Genomic DNA, 20,459 nt, shown 5'->3' on the forward strand with positions numbered 1-20,459 from the left:
GGATATGCAGCAAACCGCAACTATATAATGGTCACTCACAAGTTTGCGGCGACCGTCCCGGCCTCGAATCGTTGCGGATATGCTGCAAACTGTGACTAAATGTTGGCCATCCTGTCAATCACGTGTTTGCTGCGACCGTCCCGGCCTCGAATGCCGGTCCCGGATATGCAGTGAACCGTGACTACATGATGGCTAGCCTGTCACCCACAAGTTTGTAGTGACCGTATCGGCTTCGAATGCCGGCTCTGGATATGCCGCAAAGTAATCCCCGTGACTACATGATGTCCGGCTTGTCATCAAAATTGCAGCAGCAAGCTAGCCGGATTCAACTCTGGCCCCTTCACAGTTCCAGCGCGCACCTAAGCGCACATCCGGCCTGAAATGCCCCCCTCCCCCGGATACGCAACAACTCAAAAATGCACGACCGATACCCCGACACAAAAGGATACCAGTTCACCGCCATTCAAAACCTGCGAGCGCGCCCAAATCCCACGCGCGTCACCCTGCAGCCGCTCCCCGGAACCGAGAACTAACAAGCAAGCCCCAAGAGTAATCACCACGGCCAGATGGGAGGAGTGACCACGCACTCAATCACTGGATTTGGATGCATCAACCACCACCGAAGACTGACACGTTCGAAAAAATAGCTCGGTGCAGCCACTACTGCACGGGAAAGAGTGTATCGAACGTCATCAGCATCATCAATATAAAATGTACATCAATTATAAAAAAACACAACAAAATGCCATCATATTTACCACTGTCGAAAACTATGTAAAACCTTCCATAAAACTAATGTTGATAAACCTGCCTTACATATAGGTAACTCATGTTTAAAAACCTGCCCTGCCGTTTAACGGTAAATTTTATCGCTCGGACCTAAAAGGCAGTTGTCTCGCTTCAACTCAAGCAACCATCTTACTCTGGCTAGGCAGCCGCTGATTGGCTAAGCACAAAACCTGCTTGAGCGACCCACGTGTATCCAAGAGATTTGTAAAAAAATACAAATTTGCAAGCCCTTCCTGTAATAATAGGAAACAATGTTAACTAAATAATTATATACAAAGATACTTATATGTTAATTAAATAAGCTCGAATAGAAATAAAATATGTTACACGTAAGATAATTATGTAATCAGCGAAACTCTGAAAATGTTACAGAGATTTGACCACTTATCTTGTAGAATATGTCTTATTATAACTAAATAAACAATATTGCGACGATGTGGTTTTGGCAGGGCGACAGAGGCAGATAAGGTCTAATATTATAAAATATTCCTATATTTCTGAGATAAACAGATTTAATCCTACAAGCGTGGCGAGCTTCATAGCAAGAAAAAAGCAAGCTCGTTACGGGAATTTCATAATACAATCAAGGGTCGGAGGCGCGGTCCTATAGAATCTTATAAAGGCGCCGCAAAAACCGGTCCCTCCCCATTCCGCCATAAGCCCTGGACCGAGCAACATCTACCGCTGTCCGCTCTGCCTGACCCGCTTCGCTACCTGAGAGCAACACGCTGTGTTTGATTTCAACCCGGTTCCCCCCCCCGCTCCACTTCCGCTGTCTACTGCAACTGCCTGCTGCTGAGCTCGCTGCTCACCGACAAGCCAACGACGCCCCGACGTCGCGGCGCCTCTGCCTCGGGCTTCACTGAGCCTTCCCAACAGCCAGCCTCGGAGAGAGGATCTGCCATTGCCTACTGAACCAGCCAGCGCCCCGCAGAGCCGTTACCGACTGAGCCTGGAGGGATACAAGAAGTTGCACCCGCAATAAAAACCAACCGCTTTTATAAAAGCGTTCTTTTCAATATGCAAATTACAAATGTCGAATATATCGTCTTTCTCAAGACGCATTCATTTATGCAAACATACAAGAGTCGATATTCCCTGGATCGAGGGGACTGAACGTTGCCGACTGAGCCAGCCCGCCTGCCAGCCCGCCTGCCAGCCAGTCCCGGAGAGCCTTCCCTCCAGCGTGCGGTCCTGCTCACTGGCCCCGATGTCACAGAGCCGTTACTGACTGACCTTGGACGAATACAAGGAGTTTTATCCGCAATAAAAACAACCGCCTTTATAAAGGCGTTCTTTTCAAAAGCAAATTACAAATTTCGAATATATCGTCTTTCTCAAGACGCATTCATTAAGGCAAACATATTACAATAGTCGATATTCCCTGCATTTTTATGATATTTTAAATAACTCTGTAATGGTTCAAATGAAATACCTCAAGTGCTTTATTTGAATCATTACACAGGACAAAGGTAAATGTGTGCCGGTGCTTATATTTTACAGTTTTTTCTTGTGCAGGCAAACACGTCCCGTACAACCCTAATACATGCAACGCTTCCCTCAAACAGAGACGCAATTTCCTTTGAGAGATGCGTATTTTGTCAATCAGACATAACCATGCTTTCTTCTTCTCTGAGACCAGTGCTTTAATCTCATCATCTCACCATGCATCACCTTTCTTCCAACCTTGCCTACTTTTTCCACACATCTCTCTAGCAGATTCACAAAGACTCACGCATTCACACTCAGTATGCTTAGACCGTCCATTTCCTTTTCATCCAATCTCATCTCATAAATATCAAATTCTCCAAAATCGGGCAATGAGAACAATACTTACACGAAATAGGTATTCAAAAGGAAATAAAATGTTAACGGAACTACATTGGCTTACGGTGAAACAGATACAGAGAAGGTGAAACAACCTGTAACCCAAATATTTCTCAAATAAAATTGTATACAACAAGGACATACACAGACATAAAACAAGGGCGTGCAATGAAATCAGGCTACCAAAGAAGGATAAGGCGAATACTCAGAATAGTATTCTACATAGAGGGATGAAGTACTATAATGCGCTACCGGAAAACTTAAAGTCTGCACCAATTGGAAAGTTCAGGATGTTCAAGCAGGAGAAAATATAGCATATATGCATGTAAAAATTAACTAGTAATTTGTAACCTTAAATGTACAAATTACAAAAAAAAATAATAAATAAAAAAAAAAAATCTCTGCACAATTCAGATACTTACTTACACACATTGTCGTTTTTCAGTTTTTATATAAGATTATTTCTTATATAGAGTCTTATAATATTATAATAAATACATAGTAATTTAATTCGGCTGTCGGTGCATGCGTAAAGTGATGTTTTTGAACTTTTAGTTTTCAAAGTTGGAACCGATAAATTTAAATCATAGATGTCCATTCGAAATGTAAATTTCTATTTTCTCTCTTATTTGTCAACAAAAAATGTATTTAGGTAAAATTGAAAATCATATTCGGTGGAAAAAATGCAGAATTCACTGCCGAAATCATAATTCTTAGAATTTGGAAAATGGTGTAGTTTAGTCGTATTTTTAGAACGCAGTTAAAGTATTCAAAGCTCCATAACTCGTGATGGAAATAACGTGCTAAGCTGAAAATCCAGATATCATAAGCTGTGAAAATTTGATAATGGTGTATATTCTGCGTAATTTATTGTCAAATATTGTATGTGTCCTTTAATTTATTTACATAGATTGAAAAATATTTGTGTTCTGCAAAATAACCTCAAAAACATTTTTTGCCTTTTCTTAAAATTTTATCATCGAGCTAAACATTCAACGTGAAAATCATTTCTGGTGTTTATCATCAATTTATTGAAGACCCCATAGATAATAGAAACAGGGGGAGATATGGCATGGAAGCGTGCAGACTGTCGCCGAGCTATGACCTAACTTCATGGACTACCAATAAAAAATTTGCGTTTGGGGTGTAGGTAGAAACAAAGGCGAGCTCTGCTGCGCTTAGATGCGATTTGCAGTAGTATGGGTGAACAACATTGGCGATCATTTTGTGCGCACTGTTTAATTCTAATAATGGTTCATGGCCAAAGTTGTTTCTATTATCTAAACAGGAAACTAAAGGATTTTACTTTACGAACGGGATCTGTGAATAAGCTTCCAGTGGGCCTACCGCCGCCCTAATATTATTCATAACAGTTTCAATATCAGAAGCCTGGATTACGACATCTCGTTACGGTTGCTTCATATTAAATCTGAGTTTAGAAGTTTGGTGAATATTTTGGCAAATTCGATGGCAAAATTAATCTATCATGATGAATATTCTAGTCAGAATAACACAGGGGTATGATCGAGATGACATTTGAATGTGAACGAAGCATGGAGAGTTGCGCCGAGACAGAGTTGTTTGGCGGTCCGACCTCTCTGCCTACGCCTGCGGAGAAACGACGTGATGGTTAGTTAGTTAATTAATATTATAAGTTCCTGCGAAACCTGAATGTAATTTTTTCGCAACAGTCGGTGTTTTTTTTTTTTTTTTACAGTATTACCGCACAAGAGTCCCAACTGCTCCCGTCTGGAGCCAGTGAGACTATGGCATCCCCAATTGGGGTATGATGTGAGGCTGAGGGTATTGGGGAGGGGATTGATGAGGGTATTGGTGTTAACCCATATCAGAAAACGTTTCAGAATAGAAACGTATATGCTTGAAAAAAAACCTCAGATATTTCTGAACCTTCCTGTTTTCCATAACCTTCGCCTCATCACCCCCTTAAAACTTTACATCATACTTCTAACCGTGGACGCAACAGTCCCACCGGCTCTGAACAGGTAATTACATAAAAAATTATGTAATTAATTAACAAAATAACTTACCTGCATAAATACTGAAAGAAATTTGTAGAAATGTAAAATTGAATTGTTTTTATAAGACTTTTTCAATAGATATCGTAATATGGTTCCAATGATTTATTATAAATGTTCCACTATAAATCTTTCATACCTTCAAAAAAATAACTCAGTTGTAACTAAAATCACTTAGTAGGGAAATTCTGTTAATTTCGACCCGATACGAAATGGGTGGTGGCAATATTTAAATTCTTGAAAGTTTTTTGTGAAAATATTTGGTCTAAAATTATAAAGACAATTTAATACATGTCAAGTCCACATCTGGATATGTCAGCATATTAAAAATGTTGCCAAACAAGACATTTAATCATGATGTGTTTTTTACCTTTATTAACTATAACTATAATAATAAAAGTTATCTCTATCACTTATGAAAACTTTTGTAATCCAAGGTGAATAGCTATTATTGTAATAAAATACTCATTACCTAATTCTTTCATAGTCAATCATGGCAATGGCAATCCCTTTTAAGTTAATAAAATTAGAAACATTATTAAGTGATAGACAAGATGGAAATAAGAAGACTTAAAATAGTGTTAATAAAAATACGTGTATTTTCCAATACCTATTGGGTATTTGAATGTACGGACTGGTGTACGTGGGTAACCGAAGTTTTGGGGGAGGTTAAAAGAATAACGGTTGCACCTCTTTCTGCCATTATTTATAAATGCTGGCTTCCCACAGGGACTAAATCTGTACCCAGCATTGTGTATTGTTCCGCGTGCGCCAATACATTTTAACGCTGATAGTGGTATAGTCCATAATAGCCTTTTTATGTGATAAGTCTCCAAAAGGTAGAGAAACGCCCACTGGCTCGAGGGGGTTTAAAGCAGAAAACGGATGGTTGTCTCGAGAGAGTTTCCCCTTGGGCCAAGAACAACCTCATTGAATTTAATGTTTCAGGGACCCAATCGTGTCTGATTACGACCGCAGGGGATCAAACTGAGAATCTTGCCTCCTTCAAAGAAAGTAATCTTCCCATCAAGCCCTCCCTTGAAGTACTCGGTGTAACCTTTGTTGAATAGTTGAATCAAGGGAGCTTCGTTAGCCTCTCAAAAGCTGAATGGACTACAGAAGCTGTGGGTAATGTGACAACATGATTAGCCATTCGTGATAAAATGTTTTTTTTTTTTTCAAAGGAGTAAATAAAAAACTTACGATCAAGAACAAGAACGGACAATCCATATGATATATTCATCCAATAATTATAGTCTAATTAATATACAGATTGCTACCGTCAGAACAAAGACCAAAGGTAGGGGTGAAATAGCAATAGAAAATTCCCTAAAGGATTTGCATACATCACCTATGGTAATATGAACGATTAGTCGTTATTGACCGAGCGGCATAATTGAGCTAGCACTTTTTGATGAGCCGTATTCGTACGACTCCCGGTAAACCATACCACGGCTCAATCGAACGGTTACTCTTTTTTATCTGGAGATATTATAGAAAAATAATGCCATTCAAAGTGTTAACGTATTATAAACATGAACGGCGTCTGACCGTCCGACATCTGGACTTGGACATATGTACCTACACCTACTTACTACCGAGCATCTTATTTTTCTTGTGGTACGAGGTGGCGTACCGGTGGCAAGAATAGTACGACCATTCTTACGCTGGGAGCCGTATCGGAGGAGCCGTATCGTGGGAGCCGTAACGGGGGAGCTCTAAGTTCACTTCAATTCAAACTCACGCACTTGAGCCATCGTTCAATTGAGTCAACTCTGAGCCGTATGAAAACTTTGAGCCAGTACCGTGACTACGCTCTTAATAAAATGAGTCATCGTTACTATGAGCTCGTTCTAATGACTCATTATTGCTGTGAAAATATTAGCTTGTTTTGGTGTTTCCTTAACTGAACACCAAATTCAAGTTCCCTCCTTGAAAAATAAAATCTACTTTGAACCTAATTTTAAAATATATCATGGGTCCTGATACAAGTAATGTACTGGGGCTAATGTAAACATGAAGCCAATAATATATTTTACTCTAATTTTCTAGTAGATTAACATAAAGTTTATCAGTTTTATTTTATAAATATGCAAATTGGTGATGATATTCATGACAATTTCGCATGTCGCTGTAAATATTAAGCGATAGTTGTGACAGCTGAAGTTAGGTATTTAACTCACTAGCAACCCATTCGACAACATGACGTGATGGTCCGTACGTATTAAATTTGTAATTTTAATTACCATTGCACCACTGCGGCAGAATTCCCAGGTAAGTAATTAAAATGCATTTAACGAAACATTGCTCTCGATTAGGGGACTAATATATTCAATTACTAGGGTTTGATAAAAATTACAATCAAATGTAGTATTTGTTATAAATAGCTGTCAGACGCATTTACAGCGATGGTACTAGAATGACTAGATGTGTGTTTAGTTTATTGTTAAAAATTATTGTGGTTGGATCGACGTGGACATTTATAAGTGGTCTGTACATTAAATACTTATTTTCATAGAAAGCTTTTTGATAGTGTTATATCTCAATAAGCTGTTCCTCTGATTCGTTCTTTTGCTGAAGGAGTTGCCGGCATTTTTTCTCCATCGTTATCTTTTTTTTTATGTAAATACTGCACAGAACCTGGCTGTAAAGTCTGGAGCCAGTGAGACTGTGACATCCCTGATTGGGATATTTTGTGTGGCTGAAGGTAGCGTGGAAGGGATGGAGATGGGAAAAGGAAGGGTGGTAAGCACGGCTAATGCCGTTTCAAGTAACGTTTCAATTCTGAATGATAGCCTTACACCAGGACCATACTGAGAGTATATTCCACTCTGGAACGTGCCACAAGTATTATATATATTATTTTAAATGAATAAATTGTGAAATAACAGAAGTTCATTAAATAAAATTCACTTGCGTACTTCATTAAACCCCTACTTCGACCCATCTCAAAACGCCACCATTTTGAAAGGTGATAGTTCCCCAAGCTATACGACAACATGCGCAAAATTGTTTTATAAACTGTGTTCAATATTTTAAAATTAATGTCTTATGAATCATGGGAATACCCATGTGATATACATGTTTAGATAGCTCGTATAATTTGCACATAACTACATCAAATTTGATGATATTTACTTAGCTGTATCATGATATTTATAATCATTTTACCGTATTTTATTTGTATCAATTAATTGGTGATGGTAATCTAATTGCATATAAGTTAAGACCATATAATTGTGAGTAATAGTTTAATTGGTGCTTACTGATGTACGAGTAATTAATCGATAGTTATTTGTCTTAACTAATCGACCAAAAGCAATAAGTGATAACAAGCATAAAATTTCACACCAATCAATCAGCAAAAATGAGTTGATGAAAAGGTTAGTAGTTAATTAATTGGTTTTAGTCATAGTCATTAGTTGATTACAAACACAATTATTCACTGATTTTAAATTACCAATCACAATCCTTCAGTAAGATAAATAAAAATAAATGATTTTTTTTATATTTGATTAATAATAAAACGACTTTAATTATCAAAAATATGAAACATAAAAAGAACACATTTAAAATTATTACTATGAGCCAGCAGTCAAGCGATCAATCTTTTATTAAATTAAATAATATTGTCGATTGAATAAAAAAACTTAATTTCATTTTATAAACGTACTTGTGTTGGTAACTGCTTAAAAAATTGCCCCTGCAAATTTATCTTTAATAAAAGTCCTACGAAAGATTGACAAATTAGCATGTTCAAACGGGCTGAATTAATTAATTTAATCATTTTCAGGCACACGCCACGGGAAAATCGTCGGGGGAGACATAGTCAACATCGAGCAGGCACCGTACACTGTAAGACAAACGCATGGGGAATTATGGTTTTGGGCTCGGGCTGCATTAATAATGGAATCCATCATTTAAATTTAATCACGGGGAAAACCGGTGTGTATCTTCATATCAACGCATGCGCAACATTTTGTAGTGATGTAGTTCGTAGGTACCTATGCGGTTTTTAGCACGCGTGTGAATTAGATTGGAGTGAATAAACCTAAGCCCGTCGTCCCATGCATCGCTAAGCAATGGGCATAAATCGAATGCTGCAATACCCTGCTCAGAAAAGTTCCACACTGAACTGCGTTGCAGACCTAACTATAGCGAACTTCATTTTCTACGCGGGGTCTTGCAGTATTCGGTTCATGTCAGTTGCTTACCGACCCGTGGGACGACGGTGTTTACTCTTCACTTTTTTATTTTTTTTTATGTGAAACCGCACAAGAGTCCTAACAGCTTCCAACCATCTAGAGCCAGTGATACTATGGCATTCCCAATCAGGGTATGGTGTGAGGCTAATGGTAGAGAGGTGGAGGTGGAGATGTGGGAGACGAAGGTGGGAAATTGCCTGGCTATTGCCAAAGCCATTTATGTATTATTAGTATGTTATAATTTTTTTTTTTTTTTTAATAAAATATGTACCTATTGCCCAAAACAATAAATAACCGGGCGGGCAGCGTGGATTTGATTTTTATATAAATTTACAGTTTTATTTCTAGGTTGATAAAATTTTACACGCTTGACTTCCAAAATAAGAGGTTGTTCACTGTCTCAGATTTTGAAAAACTCTGCGTAAAACACGGGTGACGAGTACAATAATAATAAAGATCGATGAGCTTTAAAAATGTTCGATGAAATTTCAAGTTTTCTGAAGTATCTACGGAGAAGAACACAAATCATATCAAATTGTTTATTTTACATCCTTCAATTGTAAAAAATAGAGCATTAATACTCTCTTTAATAATGTGTGACAAAAATAACTTTTTAACAGAAACATAGAGCAATTCGCGCAGACGCGATAATAAATTTCCATAGTTGCTAATGAGGCAAAACGAAAACTTTTGATTTTATTACACCCCAATGCAGTCGTACAAAATTAGGGTTTTTCACACGTTTAAATTATTCAAACTTTACATTATTTTGATGTTTAGCTTATTTACATGTAATTCCCGACTTTTTGTCCAATTTAATTTCAAATGCAATGGTTTCAATGAACGTATGGTTTGCCGGGGTAGGGAGTTTTAAAATACACTAAACTATTATAATAGCGGTGGTTGACCGATATAGACACCTATATCTGGTATCTTTTCACTTTACAGAAAAAAATTAACATATTGAAAGGCTTTATTGAAAATTTGACCATAGAATCGAGGCCGCAAGCGCAATGAAAATCGTTTTCAAAATAAAAAAATACATATTACGCAAAAAACATGTTGTAACTGCTTAATAAAAAAATATATTTGCGTCATGAGCATTATTTCTAGGACAATTATTAAATCACTTTGTCATTTCTATAATGAACTTTTAAATTTTTATTAAATTCTCAAAAAACAACAAGATACAAATTACCGTGATTATTTTTTGGAGAAGGAAGCGCAGCACGGCATAGTAACCCAAAAGTTAATCACGATAAGCTCAAACTATATCAGATTCCATATTATTTATTTTCAAATCTTGGACTTGACTAATAAAGTTAAATTTCTTAATATTTCATTAAAATTCGTTTAATTAACACAATTTAAATACATTCCATTTTTTATATTTATAATTTTTGACATAAAATTGTAAAATTGAGGCCTCAGCACGGGTAAAGTACCCAGTGAGGCTAACATTATCAAATGATACTTTACTTAAAAAAAGCTTGTAACGTATCAAAAAAATAATTATTATCAATAAATTACATTTCACCCCTGGACGATACCAATGCATGCATATACATATATCCAATATATCATCAGTAAAGTGCATTAAATTGAATCGAATGAATACATTTCAGCGTATACTATGGAAACAAACAAAATAATACTATGGAAACAAACAAAATAATACTTTTTCCTGAAAATTTTCACCGTAAAATGGACTACAATAAGAGGGCGACTACCTTCATGTTATGGGTATAGCCTTTGAAGCTAGTGATGGAAAATTTTGATGCAAATTGAATAGATCGTTTCTGGCATTTTCAACTATTGTTCCGTAAACATATTTTGAATCCACGTCCAACGCAAAACATTTGGGGATAAATCTTTTTCAATCTGGCTTTATACAGAATTTAGTACACAATATTCCAGGCCTGCGTATTATCCTCCAATTGTCTAATACTGTAATTCTTCATAGAAACTGTCGTGAAGCCCATGTTATTAGGGATAGTAATAAATCGAAAATAATAATTAATTCGAAAAGACAAAAATGAAACAAATATTGGCAATCCTCGGCTAACACAAATAACTTAACAATCTTTGCATATTTTACAACTTTTTTAATTTAAAGTTTTACGCCATAAAAACTGTGCTTGTGTTTTTTAGTTGAGTTATTCTGAAGTTTTTATTCATGTTATTGTTTTTTTATTATTATTTTGCGGTGTTTTGTAATTGAGTTATTCTGAAGTTTTTATTCATGTTATTGTTTTTTATTATTATTTTGTGGTTTTTTAAGGTGATAATAATATCAATCTGATAATAATATGGTATCATATGTAAAGTCTTTCGAGGTGTTTAAATGAGACATAATTTATAGAGTTATTTGTGTTATGTTCTGTGCGGTTTAGTAATTTAATGTTAATCAATCTTTTATGATGACTTACTTCCTATAATACTTACTTACTTTAATATTACTTCCTAATACGGAAATATATTATGTCTCTTCTGGAGTCAATACTTGATAATATGACGTCTAAAGCTATGTTTTATGTAGTGTCATAGAATAAAGAAGAAAATTAAAAGTGTATTCAATACAAATTTGAACAGAAACAAATGTGCCACTGACTTGGTACATTTGGTTCTAGACCCTTTAGCACGCGGTCTGTCTCTTTTACACTTGCGTGAAATTGTATATCGCCATCATATTTTAATTTCGTATCATGGTGAGACACAGCTTTGTATGGAAATATAGGCCCAAATTGGGCTTATATTTTGGATCACGATACACGCCCACGAGGCACTTCTTATTTTATTCTCTATTCCATTTTTGGTGCCAACATGTGATAATGATATGTCATCTAATTTAATGTGTTCCTGGTATTGCGAGTGTTAACATTATCCCTTTGATGATTATCAACGTGACATCTATGTTTGTTACCATTATCCGCAGGTGTCACTCGAGTACCTGAACCGGCAGATTTGCGGCGGGGCGGTGCTGTCACCTCAGTGGGTGGTGACGGCCGCCCATTGCTTTGGGCGGTTGTTCCTGGTGACGCAGGCGCTGGTCAGGGCGGGCAGCGGCTCGCGCCTCATGGGCGGCAGCGAGCACGAGGTGCGGCGCTTGGTCAAGCACCCCAATTTTGTGCTCAAAGTTAATGATAATGATATTGCGCTTTTGGAGGTAATTATTCCAGACAATTTTACTAACGTAAATTTACTTTTGTATACCGAAAAATTGGAGTTAATTATTAGATATTGTTTAAGATTACTGATAAACAATGAAATAATTTTAGAATATTTTATTTGTTTATGTTCACAAATAACTGGAAAAAATTATGACGAGTTACTTGAAAATACTAGCTTTTCTATTTTTTTTTACTAATTATAATTTAATTTTGATATTTTAAGAAAATAAATATAAGATATAGAGGGCTTTCAGTGACTTCTGTAGTTCAATCTCAAGAACGGGTTGTTTAAAAGAATTCATCAAATTTCAAAGCTAATTTTCAAGTCATGTAAATCTTCCATATAATTTGTTTAATTTTTTCAGTTGTATGAAAAATTTAGACAATAATTTTTATAATATTAGAACTTGAACATTAACTTGGAAATTTGATGATTTGTTCAAAATGTGTGATATAACTTTACAACGATAAAAATCAACCCGTGAAAACAAAATGCGTTAACTGTTGTAGAATTTCAAAGAATTGCGTGTGTGTATCTACCAATTTTCAGCTAGATTTGATTCCGGGAAGTGAGTTAATTTTCACTTCCAAGATTCCACTGCATCATCCTGCCCGCTCTTTGTTCTTATCGGCTCTTCTTTTGGCTCTAGTCTCTTCTTGCTTCTTCTTCGCTCCTTCACCCTTTCTTGATTTTTTTCTTACTCTTGCTTCTTCTCGCCCCCCCCCCCCCCCCCGTCACTTCTTGATGCCTCATTTTCAAAGACATTAGGCCAGAGGAGCTACATATGCATAAAATAAATACACGGAACATTCCAACACACGTCTTTCCATAACAACACGCGCGCCATTGATCATTCAATCAAGAAAACAAATTATTTGTCCAAAAGTAGCTTACACTTTATCCAAAATAAAAAATATATCAAAAGGTATAATAGCTTATTTTTTTTATATTTGGGCGGTAATGTGTAATGAGTTTTAATGTTTCTTTATTCAGTATACACGAATAGAGTTTATCAAAAGCAGGTCTAATATCGAATAGTTGAATCTAATATCGTCACGTCATAATATCATATACCACTCTATATTCTGCTGCTTCTAGAAGTTACTATCCAATAAATGAAACTTGGTAGCATCCATTCCGCTCTACTCATGTGGATTTTTACTGATTTACACGAAAAAAAATCACATGTATGAAACAATCGAACAGCAGTTCTATTGAAATTTTATTTAAATTGAAATTAAATCGGATTGAAAAGTAATTTCCTGGAAAAATACAGAAATAGAATGTGGCGAAAGCAGAAAAAGGTTAACTTTTTATTAAGTTCTATCTTTGGAATACATTACTTTCCATTCTATGTGATTGTAATAAATTGAAAAATAGGGCAATTCAGTGAAAACGAATTCAATACAGCAAACACATTCCAAATTATTGTAGAACATTAGCTTAAAATCATGGTTATTATAAAACTCGATACCTTGTCAATTATTTAGTTCTAGCTTTTTTTATATTCGCTAGTTTTTTTCCTTTTTGCAATTTCTTTTGGATTTTTTTTTAAATTGTACTAATTTACAAAACATTTATTAAAGTACTGCAAACTTCCTTACAAGCGTGTAAATCATTTATTTGAACATTTCCCGTTTGTTCTCCGACATTTCGCATCCAAGACTTCATTATTCGACAGACTTCTCAACTTCCTTCAATGTTTTCCAACAAAATCTTTTGTAGGAGCAAATAATATTTGCGGCGTATTATATGCCCCGGGTAATCCACTCTTCTTCGTTTTATGTTGCCTACGATCTCTCTTTGTTTCCCTATTATGCCAAGGACTACAATATCAGCGACTATCCTGTCCAACATTCGACATTATGAACATATTTCAAAAGATTTCTAACAGCGCGTGGTTTCTCTTTTTTTTCTCTGGAACAATACATTTTTAAAGAAAGTGGTTAATTTACATTACGATCATCGACTCATGTGTCTCAGGCAGGTCAACGAAATTGATTTAATCTCTTCAAGAAAGTAACTTGATGTTTGAAAATATTGTCATCAATATCACCCTAAATAAGGAAAAATTTACGTTCGAATATTATACGTTCTCCGAAAAACGACAAACATCCATCGGTTAATCTTTTCAAAGTTTATATCTTCTCTTATTTGCGGCACGTTTTAGAGTTGAATATGCTCACAATATCGCCCTGGTGATAGACCACAATTCAGAATCGACACGTTGCTGTCCGCTGTTATTAACACGAATATCCAGGTACTTCCCCACATTTCTCTTATCTATATCCCTCTCCTCTCCACTACCTTCAAACTAACAATGTACCATAATTGGAGATGACATCACACTAACTCTAAGCTGTTGGGACTCGTTGGGATAATTGTGCGATTCGCGTTAAAAAAACGGGGAGTACCCGTACAAGATACAGGAAACAACCGTTATTCTATAATCGTGAGTGTTTTTTTTAATATTAACTCTACACAAAAGACTCTGAGGGAAAACCTAAATGAATACCTCATTTTATTAATATTTGCAGCGCTGAACTCTAAAAAATGTTTCAAGTTAACATCGTTGTTTGAATGACACTATACACCATACCCCCCGCTTTGAGAAACCTTTTGTGCCAAAATAATACCTTCGCAGAAGTACAAGTCCAAAATCAGCTTCAAATACGTAACATAATTCCTTTACAATGGCACTGAGTTTAATATTAGGGCGGCTCTGACTGGTTCCTTTGTAGTGTAATAAAAAGGCCTACATAAAGGCTGGAAGTTAAATAGTGCTCAAGAAGCCAATATTGTTGCCCTAAGATGCTCTTAACGATACCAGCTTTTAATAGCTAAGGCATTTAATAGAAGGAGATATACTTCCCTCGACGTTGACATAGGCTTGTGCGCAACCTTCAGGAGATCATGTTTAATTATAGGTAGTATTGTAATAACTATTAACATTTTATTCCCTTATATTCTACTGAGACTATTTATAAGCACATCAAAAATATTATAATCAAGCAAAGTCGTTTTAAGCACTTCAAGAATCAAATTTTAGAGATGTCAGTCAATGTTTGTTGTCACGAGTAACTAAGAGATCAAAATAATGGTGACCGCTAACATATCAAAATGACAATTCAACACACCTTTAAAAAGTGATGTAACAAAAACTAGGTTAAATAGGTTACGTAGGTTAGGTTTATAGGTTAGTTTTCATTGTTATTAATCACTTTTTAAAGGTATCTTCAATTGTCATTTTGTTGAGTTATCGTGGAACCTCAAAAGTCTTCATGGCGTTAATAAATAAATTAAAAAATAAACTGTTTTTTTCTCTGATATTGAAAATTGACGTTGAGCAAAGTCAGAATGACAGTCGCTTAGTATGAAAGGAAATATTTTGGTCAATGTCAATAATTCGACAGCATATTGGTATTGAAAACAGAGAGACTGCGAAAGCAGATTGAAAAATTTGTCTTTCAGATTTATCCCGCTGTCAAATATTCTTCAAAGATAGCAGCCATAAAGTTGCCAGAATACTTCCACAGACCTCTCGAGGGAACTCTAATGACGGTGTATGGATTTGGATACACAAAGGTAAGTCATGTAATCTTTTTTTTTACATACAGTCACCGGGTAACTACTAAATCTTTACCGTGTGTAAACATCATCATCACACATCAATAATAATATCACCGTCAATATCACCGCTGTTATAAATCTCGGAAAATCGATAAAATACGTAAATTTTAAAATTAATACAAAATGTTCCAAAATTTGTAGCCCCCTGAATATCGGCGCCCACTTCAAATACCCCCGCATCCCTACCGCCTGACCGGCCCTGCTAAACCAACTCCGTTAATTATTAGCATATAATTTGAGCGTGCACCTCGAGCTTTCGTCCAACGCGAAACAGATTAATTAATTACTGAAATACTTTGATAATCACCGCTCGTGATTCGACATTAAATGCTAATTTTCATCAAAGGGTCCAAAAATATGGATGAAAATTTACCATCCATTTGTATTAAGGCTTTGGGTTTAAGATAAACTTCCGAGGGTGTATAATTTCATAGGGTTCGATTAAATATTATTATTGGTTGAAAGTTAATGAAGTGATAATTTTCAGTCTTACCGCTTACACAGGGTGTATCAGTAAGTACCCGATAGACTTTTACCAACAATTCCTGGGCATATTTGGAATATTTTTTTTTTTACTGATCACACTGCCAAACGTTGTAACGTATGGCGTGATACGTGCACGGAGAAATATGAGTATTGATAATTTCTTAAGAATCTCTTCAAATTATTGGTATTCCAGTTAAAAATGGGATTCCAGGCCTTAACGAATGAATTAACAGGTCTCCTGATAAACTTTTACTAAATTACGAATATATTATCACGATGTCGGAACACTTGTTCATGTTATATTATCAAAAATATTCGGTTCTTTATGAACACGTGTACCCATCAGCGGACCTGTTAATTCATTTGTTAAGGCTTGTAATCCCATTTTTAACCGGATAACCAATAATTTGAAGAGATTCTCAAGAAATTAGCAATACTCATTTTTTCCATGTGCTCTGTCTCATCTGTACGATGATGTTGGAACGAGATGGAGTGTATATCGCGTGATGCGTACCTAATAACAGACCAAATGTTAAAGTCTTTCGGGTAAGTGCTGATACACCCTGTACAATAAAAAAACTATGTAGGTATATGTATTTATATATGAAGATATATTTTGTTATCTTTCCCAATGGTAATTTTATTTTATTTTTATTGTAGTTTTGTGGGGAAACAAAACAGTTACAGATATTTTATATAAATAATTACATTTTACATTTTTGCATGAAGTTAAAAGGGTTCCATATAAAATTCATGTTATATACAGAAAAAACATAAAAACAACTTAATGAAAATGAGAAAAAAGTTCAATATCTTCCACACGGCAGGGTTAGAGGTTCGTAATTAACAATTTGATTTAATTTTCTCCAATATGCATTTAGTAAACTGAACTGAGGACAAATGGAAAATATCGGCATCTGAAAACATATTATTGTTTTTGTACACGTCCTTTTGAAAAATGAATATTGTGTGTAGTTAGTTTTTGAGTGTGGGATATGGAATAGTTTGTTTGACAGTGTGTTTCGAACTGGACAGTGGAAATGAACATTTTCCAGAAGGTAGCCGTTGTCAATAGCGTTGTGGATAGTTATGAAAAAAAAATTGTCGTATATATCTCTTCTATCTTCTAATGTTGATAGTTTGTGGAATGCTAATGAGTCTTTTACATATTGGGGTGTTAGGAAGGATTTAAAGAGTTTCAGATTTATTTTTTACTTACTTCTAACCTTTCAATATTAACTTTATATTGGGGATTATATACTTATCCAAATTCAAATATTGAGCAAATGAAAGAGACGTAGTATTTTCATTACATGAGGTGATCCGAATGGTTTCGTCTCGCTTATGATGAATCCTAGAATTTTGTAGACTCTGTCACGATGATCGGAAATACATATCTCAGTCGATTATTATACCCAAGTCCCTTACTTCACCACATCTTTTTAATTCTACGTCATTGATTTTGTACGGGAATATTAAAATTATAAAATTGTTTGTTTGTGTTATTATGAAAGCAAATCAACCAACGCACAGCCAGTAATGTCTTTTGGACCTTTCAATTTAGTTTTGGTATGTTGTAATCTCCAGCTTATAAAAACAATTCTTCCGGGAGATTTGTGTTTAGGTCCGATGCAACGTTGAAGTGATGAGTATAATTACGGATGTGGTTGGTGTTTTGTGGGTGATATGTGCAGCAGATAAATACATTTTGGAGTTTGTTATTGTTACCTAGTATTGGCACCGATATCCAGATCTCCTCAGTACACGTAGACTAGGGTAATCTCTGAGCTTTGAGAGATTTGGAGGTTGCAATTAGTACCCCTCCCCCTCCCTGCTGCTGTCCAGACACTGGGTAATTACGATATTTTCTAAATACGTCGTACCTATTGTCAAACTATTCACTATCATGGATTGATTTATTTAGCCAAGTTTCACAAATAAGGTAAATATCAAAATTGTTCGAGGGACCTGATTTAAAAAGTTATTTGTCTTTTTACGAAGACCTCGCACATTTTGAAAATATACGTTAAGCATTTTTCAAAATTGTGTTTTTTTCGTGAAATAGATTGGAAAATATTATATGAATGTAAACACGTACTCGTTACTTTATAGCAATGTTACATAACCCGTGGTGCGCGAGTGTACTTCGTGCACGTAAGGCCGGTAACGCTCGCGGGCCTTTTCGTGCAGCACACCTGGCTAAATAAAATACTATTTTTTTTTAAATTCCTTGGTGTTTCTGAAAGAATCATATAAATGTAAAGTAAATCCCATCAAAACATTTGCCTGTGGCGCTTTCTTTGAATCTGAGTCCGAAAATATAAATAATTAAAAATTTTAATGTTTTTGGTGAAAATTGTTGGTTTACATTTTTCCGGGAACAGCTGTTTGTGAGCACAATATATTCCAAGCCTATTTATATACCCTTGCAATTCTAAGTAGTCATTGATATTAGTGACTTTTTTGTGTAATCTGAAAAAATTTGGAATTTTCAGTTTTTAAAACATGTCCTTATATCATTTACATACAAAATAAACTAAAAAGGTCCGTGAAGAGAAATCCTTAGATCTAACTTATTGACTTTTGTTCGTAACGTACGACTTAATCCATCTTAGAAGGTCCTGATTTTCAACAGCTTGTTCATAAGCAGTTCGATATTAATTGTATGTAGAATTTAACTTTTCCGTTTTTGTTTCGTTTTTGACCGTTTTCTGAAAAAACCATGTTGATTTTTTGATACGATTGTTTGTAATGCTGGAAAAAGTTGATCAAGAACTATGTTTTCCATAATCTTGCTGACAACCGGGAATTAAGAGATGAGCCTGTAATTGGTAAAATTATTTTTGTCCCGCTTTTGTATATAGGTGTAATGAGGGTTGTTTTCAATACTTTTATGTTTACAAAACCGTACTTGTCCAAAACTCCCATATCATACGCTCATTTGCAGTGACTTCAAGAGATCGACGAGTTCTTCTTTGAACTCCGTGAATAAACTTTTTTTTGCCGAGAAGTTGTAAGTTAAGAACATCTCAGGAATTTGGTAGTTATTTTTCTGATAATTGTCTAAAGAATTTAAAAAGTTTACTCATTATATGTTTTTGTTTCACTTGATTGTGCCATGTCTTATTAGGGTGTCTCCGACTTCCGCCATTCGCTACTGTATACCACAATGTAACTATTAAAAAGCTACATTATATCGTCTTTTATTCGACTCCGTATCTCTTTCCAGTGCAGAGATAACGCGTTAAGTCTTCCTCGGGCATCCCAACTTCTTCTAACATTCAACTTGCAAACAAATTACAAACTTTGAAATTTTCAGCGAAATCGGTCCAGTATGTGTCTATAGGGCACAAGTAAAGAAACATTTAATTTTAATTACATAGAAATATATCGTTTGATAGTTATACTGTATTTTCAAAATACGTGTTGGTCAGAAGGGCTAATTGAATTACAAAATAGTCGTTTTACAAAATAAGCAGTTTTTTGGAATTTTTTATAAATTATTTTTGTCTTCCAATTCTGCAAACATAAATTGCCTCAGAATTCTAGCAACAAAATTATGCAGCCAATTAAAATGATATGTAGTAGGTAGCTCGCTAACCCGCACTCCTGGCATTCTCCTTGTAGCAGGCAACTTATTCGGAAATCGTTCAATATTAAGCCATCGGGCGTAGTTGATACTTAGAGAACAAAGTAAATTACTTACACAATTTTCCAACAAAGATGACAAAATCATAATAACGACTAAAATATTATGACAAAGCGGCAAAGCAACTTCCACAACAGTGTTTCATGTCTGCCGCTGGCTTTATCATAAGCATTAAATCAACTTAACTTCCTAACAAGGACCGTTTGCAAGTAACCAGAAACATCTTTTAATTATTGCTTAAATCATAAGAAAATACCAATGTTTGCAGGATCATTTTAGTTGAGAGAGCTCAGGCCAGTCTCAGGCAGTTGGGGCAAGGTAGTAGTTAATGGCAGCGTGTTCCGTTAGTACCGTGTCTAACTTCGGTATGCAGTTGTTTTCGTAGTAAGGTATTACTTGGGAAAGCTTGTACTCATCTCACAAGGCAACTCAACTACCGTAAGTTTAAACAGGAACCGTGGCACTTAATTTTGAATACATGTTTATGCTTATTCACATAGGATGAATGTGCTAGTGGGAAATACATCGTTAATGGGAAAAATTGCTCTGAATATTAACGGCAGATTTATAATTTTGATGAATTCATTCCCTCGACAAATCTAAGCCCATCATCCCATTGGGCAAGCAAGGGTAAGGAATCGACATAAATACCCTGCGCAGAAAAGT

General features: G+C 35.5%; 2 protein-coding genes across 3 annotated transcripts in view; one reads left to right on the forward strand and one right to left on the reverse strand.

Annotated features, from left to right (window-relative positions):
• The window catches only part of Epac (Exchange protein directly activated by cAMP), a 524,699-nt gene that overhangs the window by 354,688 nt on the left and 149,552 nt on the right, over positions 1-20,459 (reverse strand). The gene's annotated exons all lie outside the window — the stretch shown is intronic.
• The window catches only part of LOC149421831 (transmembrane protease serine 9-like), a 102,965-nt gene continuing 91,476 nt past the window's right edge, over positions 8,971-20,459 (forward strand). Inside the window, exons 1-2 of the mRNA XM_089634689.1 lie at positions 8,971-9,042; positions 11,793-12,023. Coding sequence (XP_089490815.1) covers positions 8,971-9,042; positions 11,793-12,023 — 303 coding nt within the window. The remainder of the gene's footprint in view (positions 9,043-11,792; positions 12,024-20,459) is intronic.

Source organism: Hesperophylax consimilis, chromosome 8, assembly GCF_061612785.1.
Source record: "Hesperophylax consimilis isolate HC1 chromosome 8, BYU_Hcon_1.0, whole genome shotgun sequence".
Taxonomy (NCBI): Eukaryota; Metazoa; Arthropoda; class Insecta; order Trichoptera; family Limnephilidae; genus Hesperophylax; species Hesperophylax consimilis.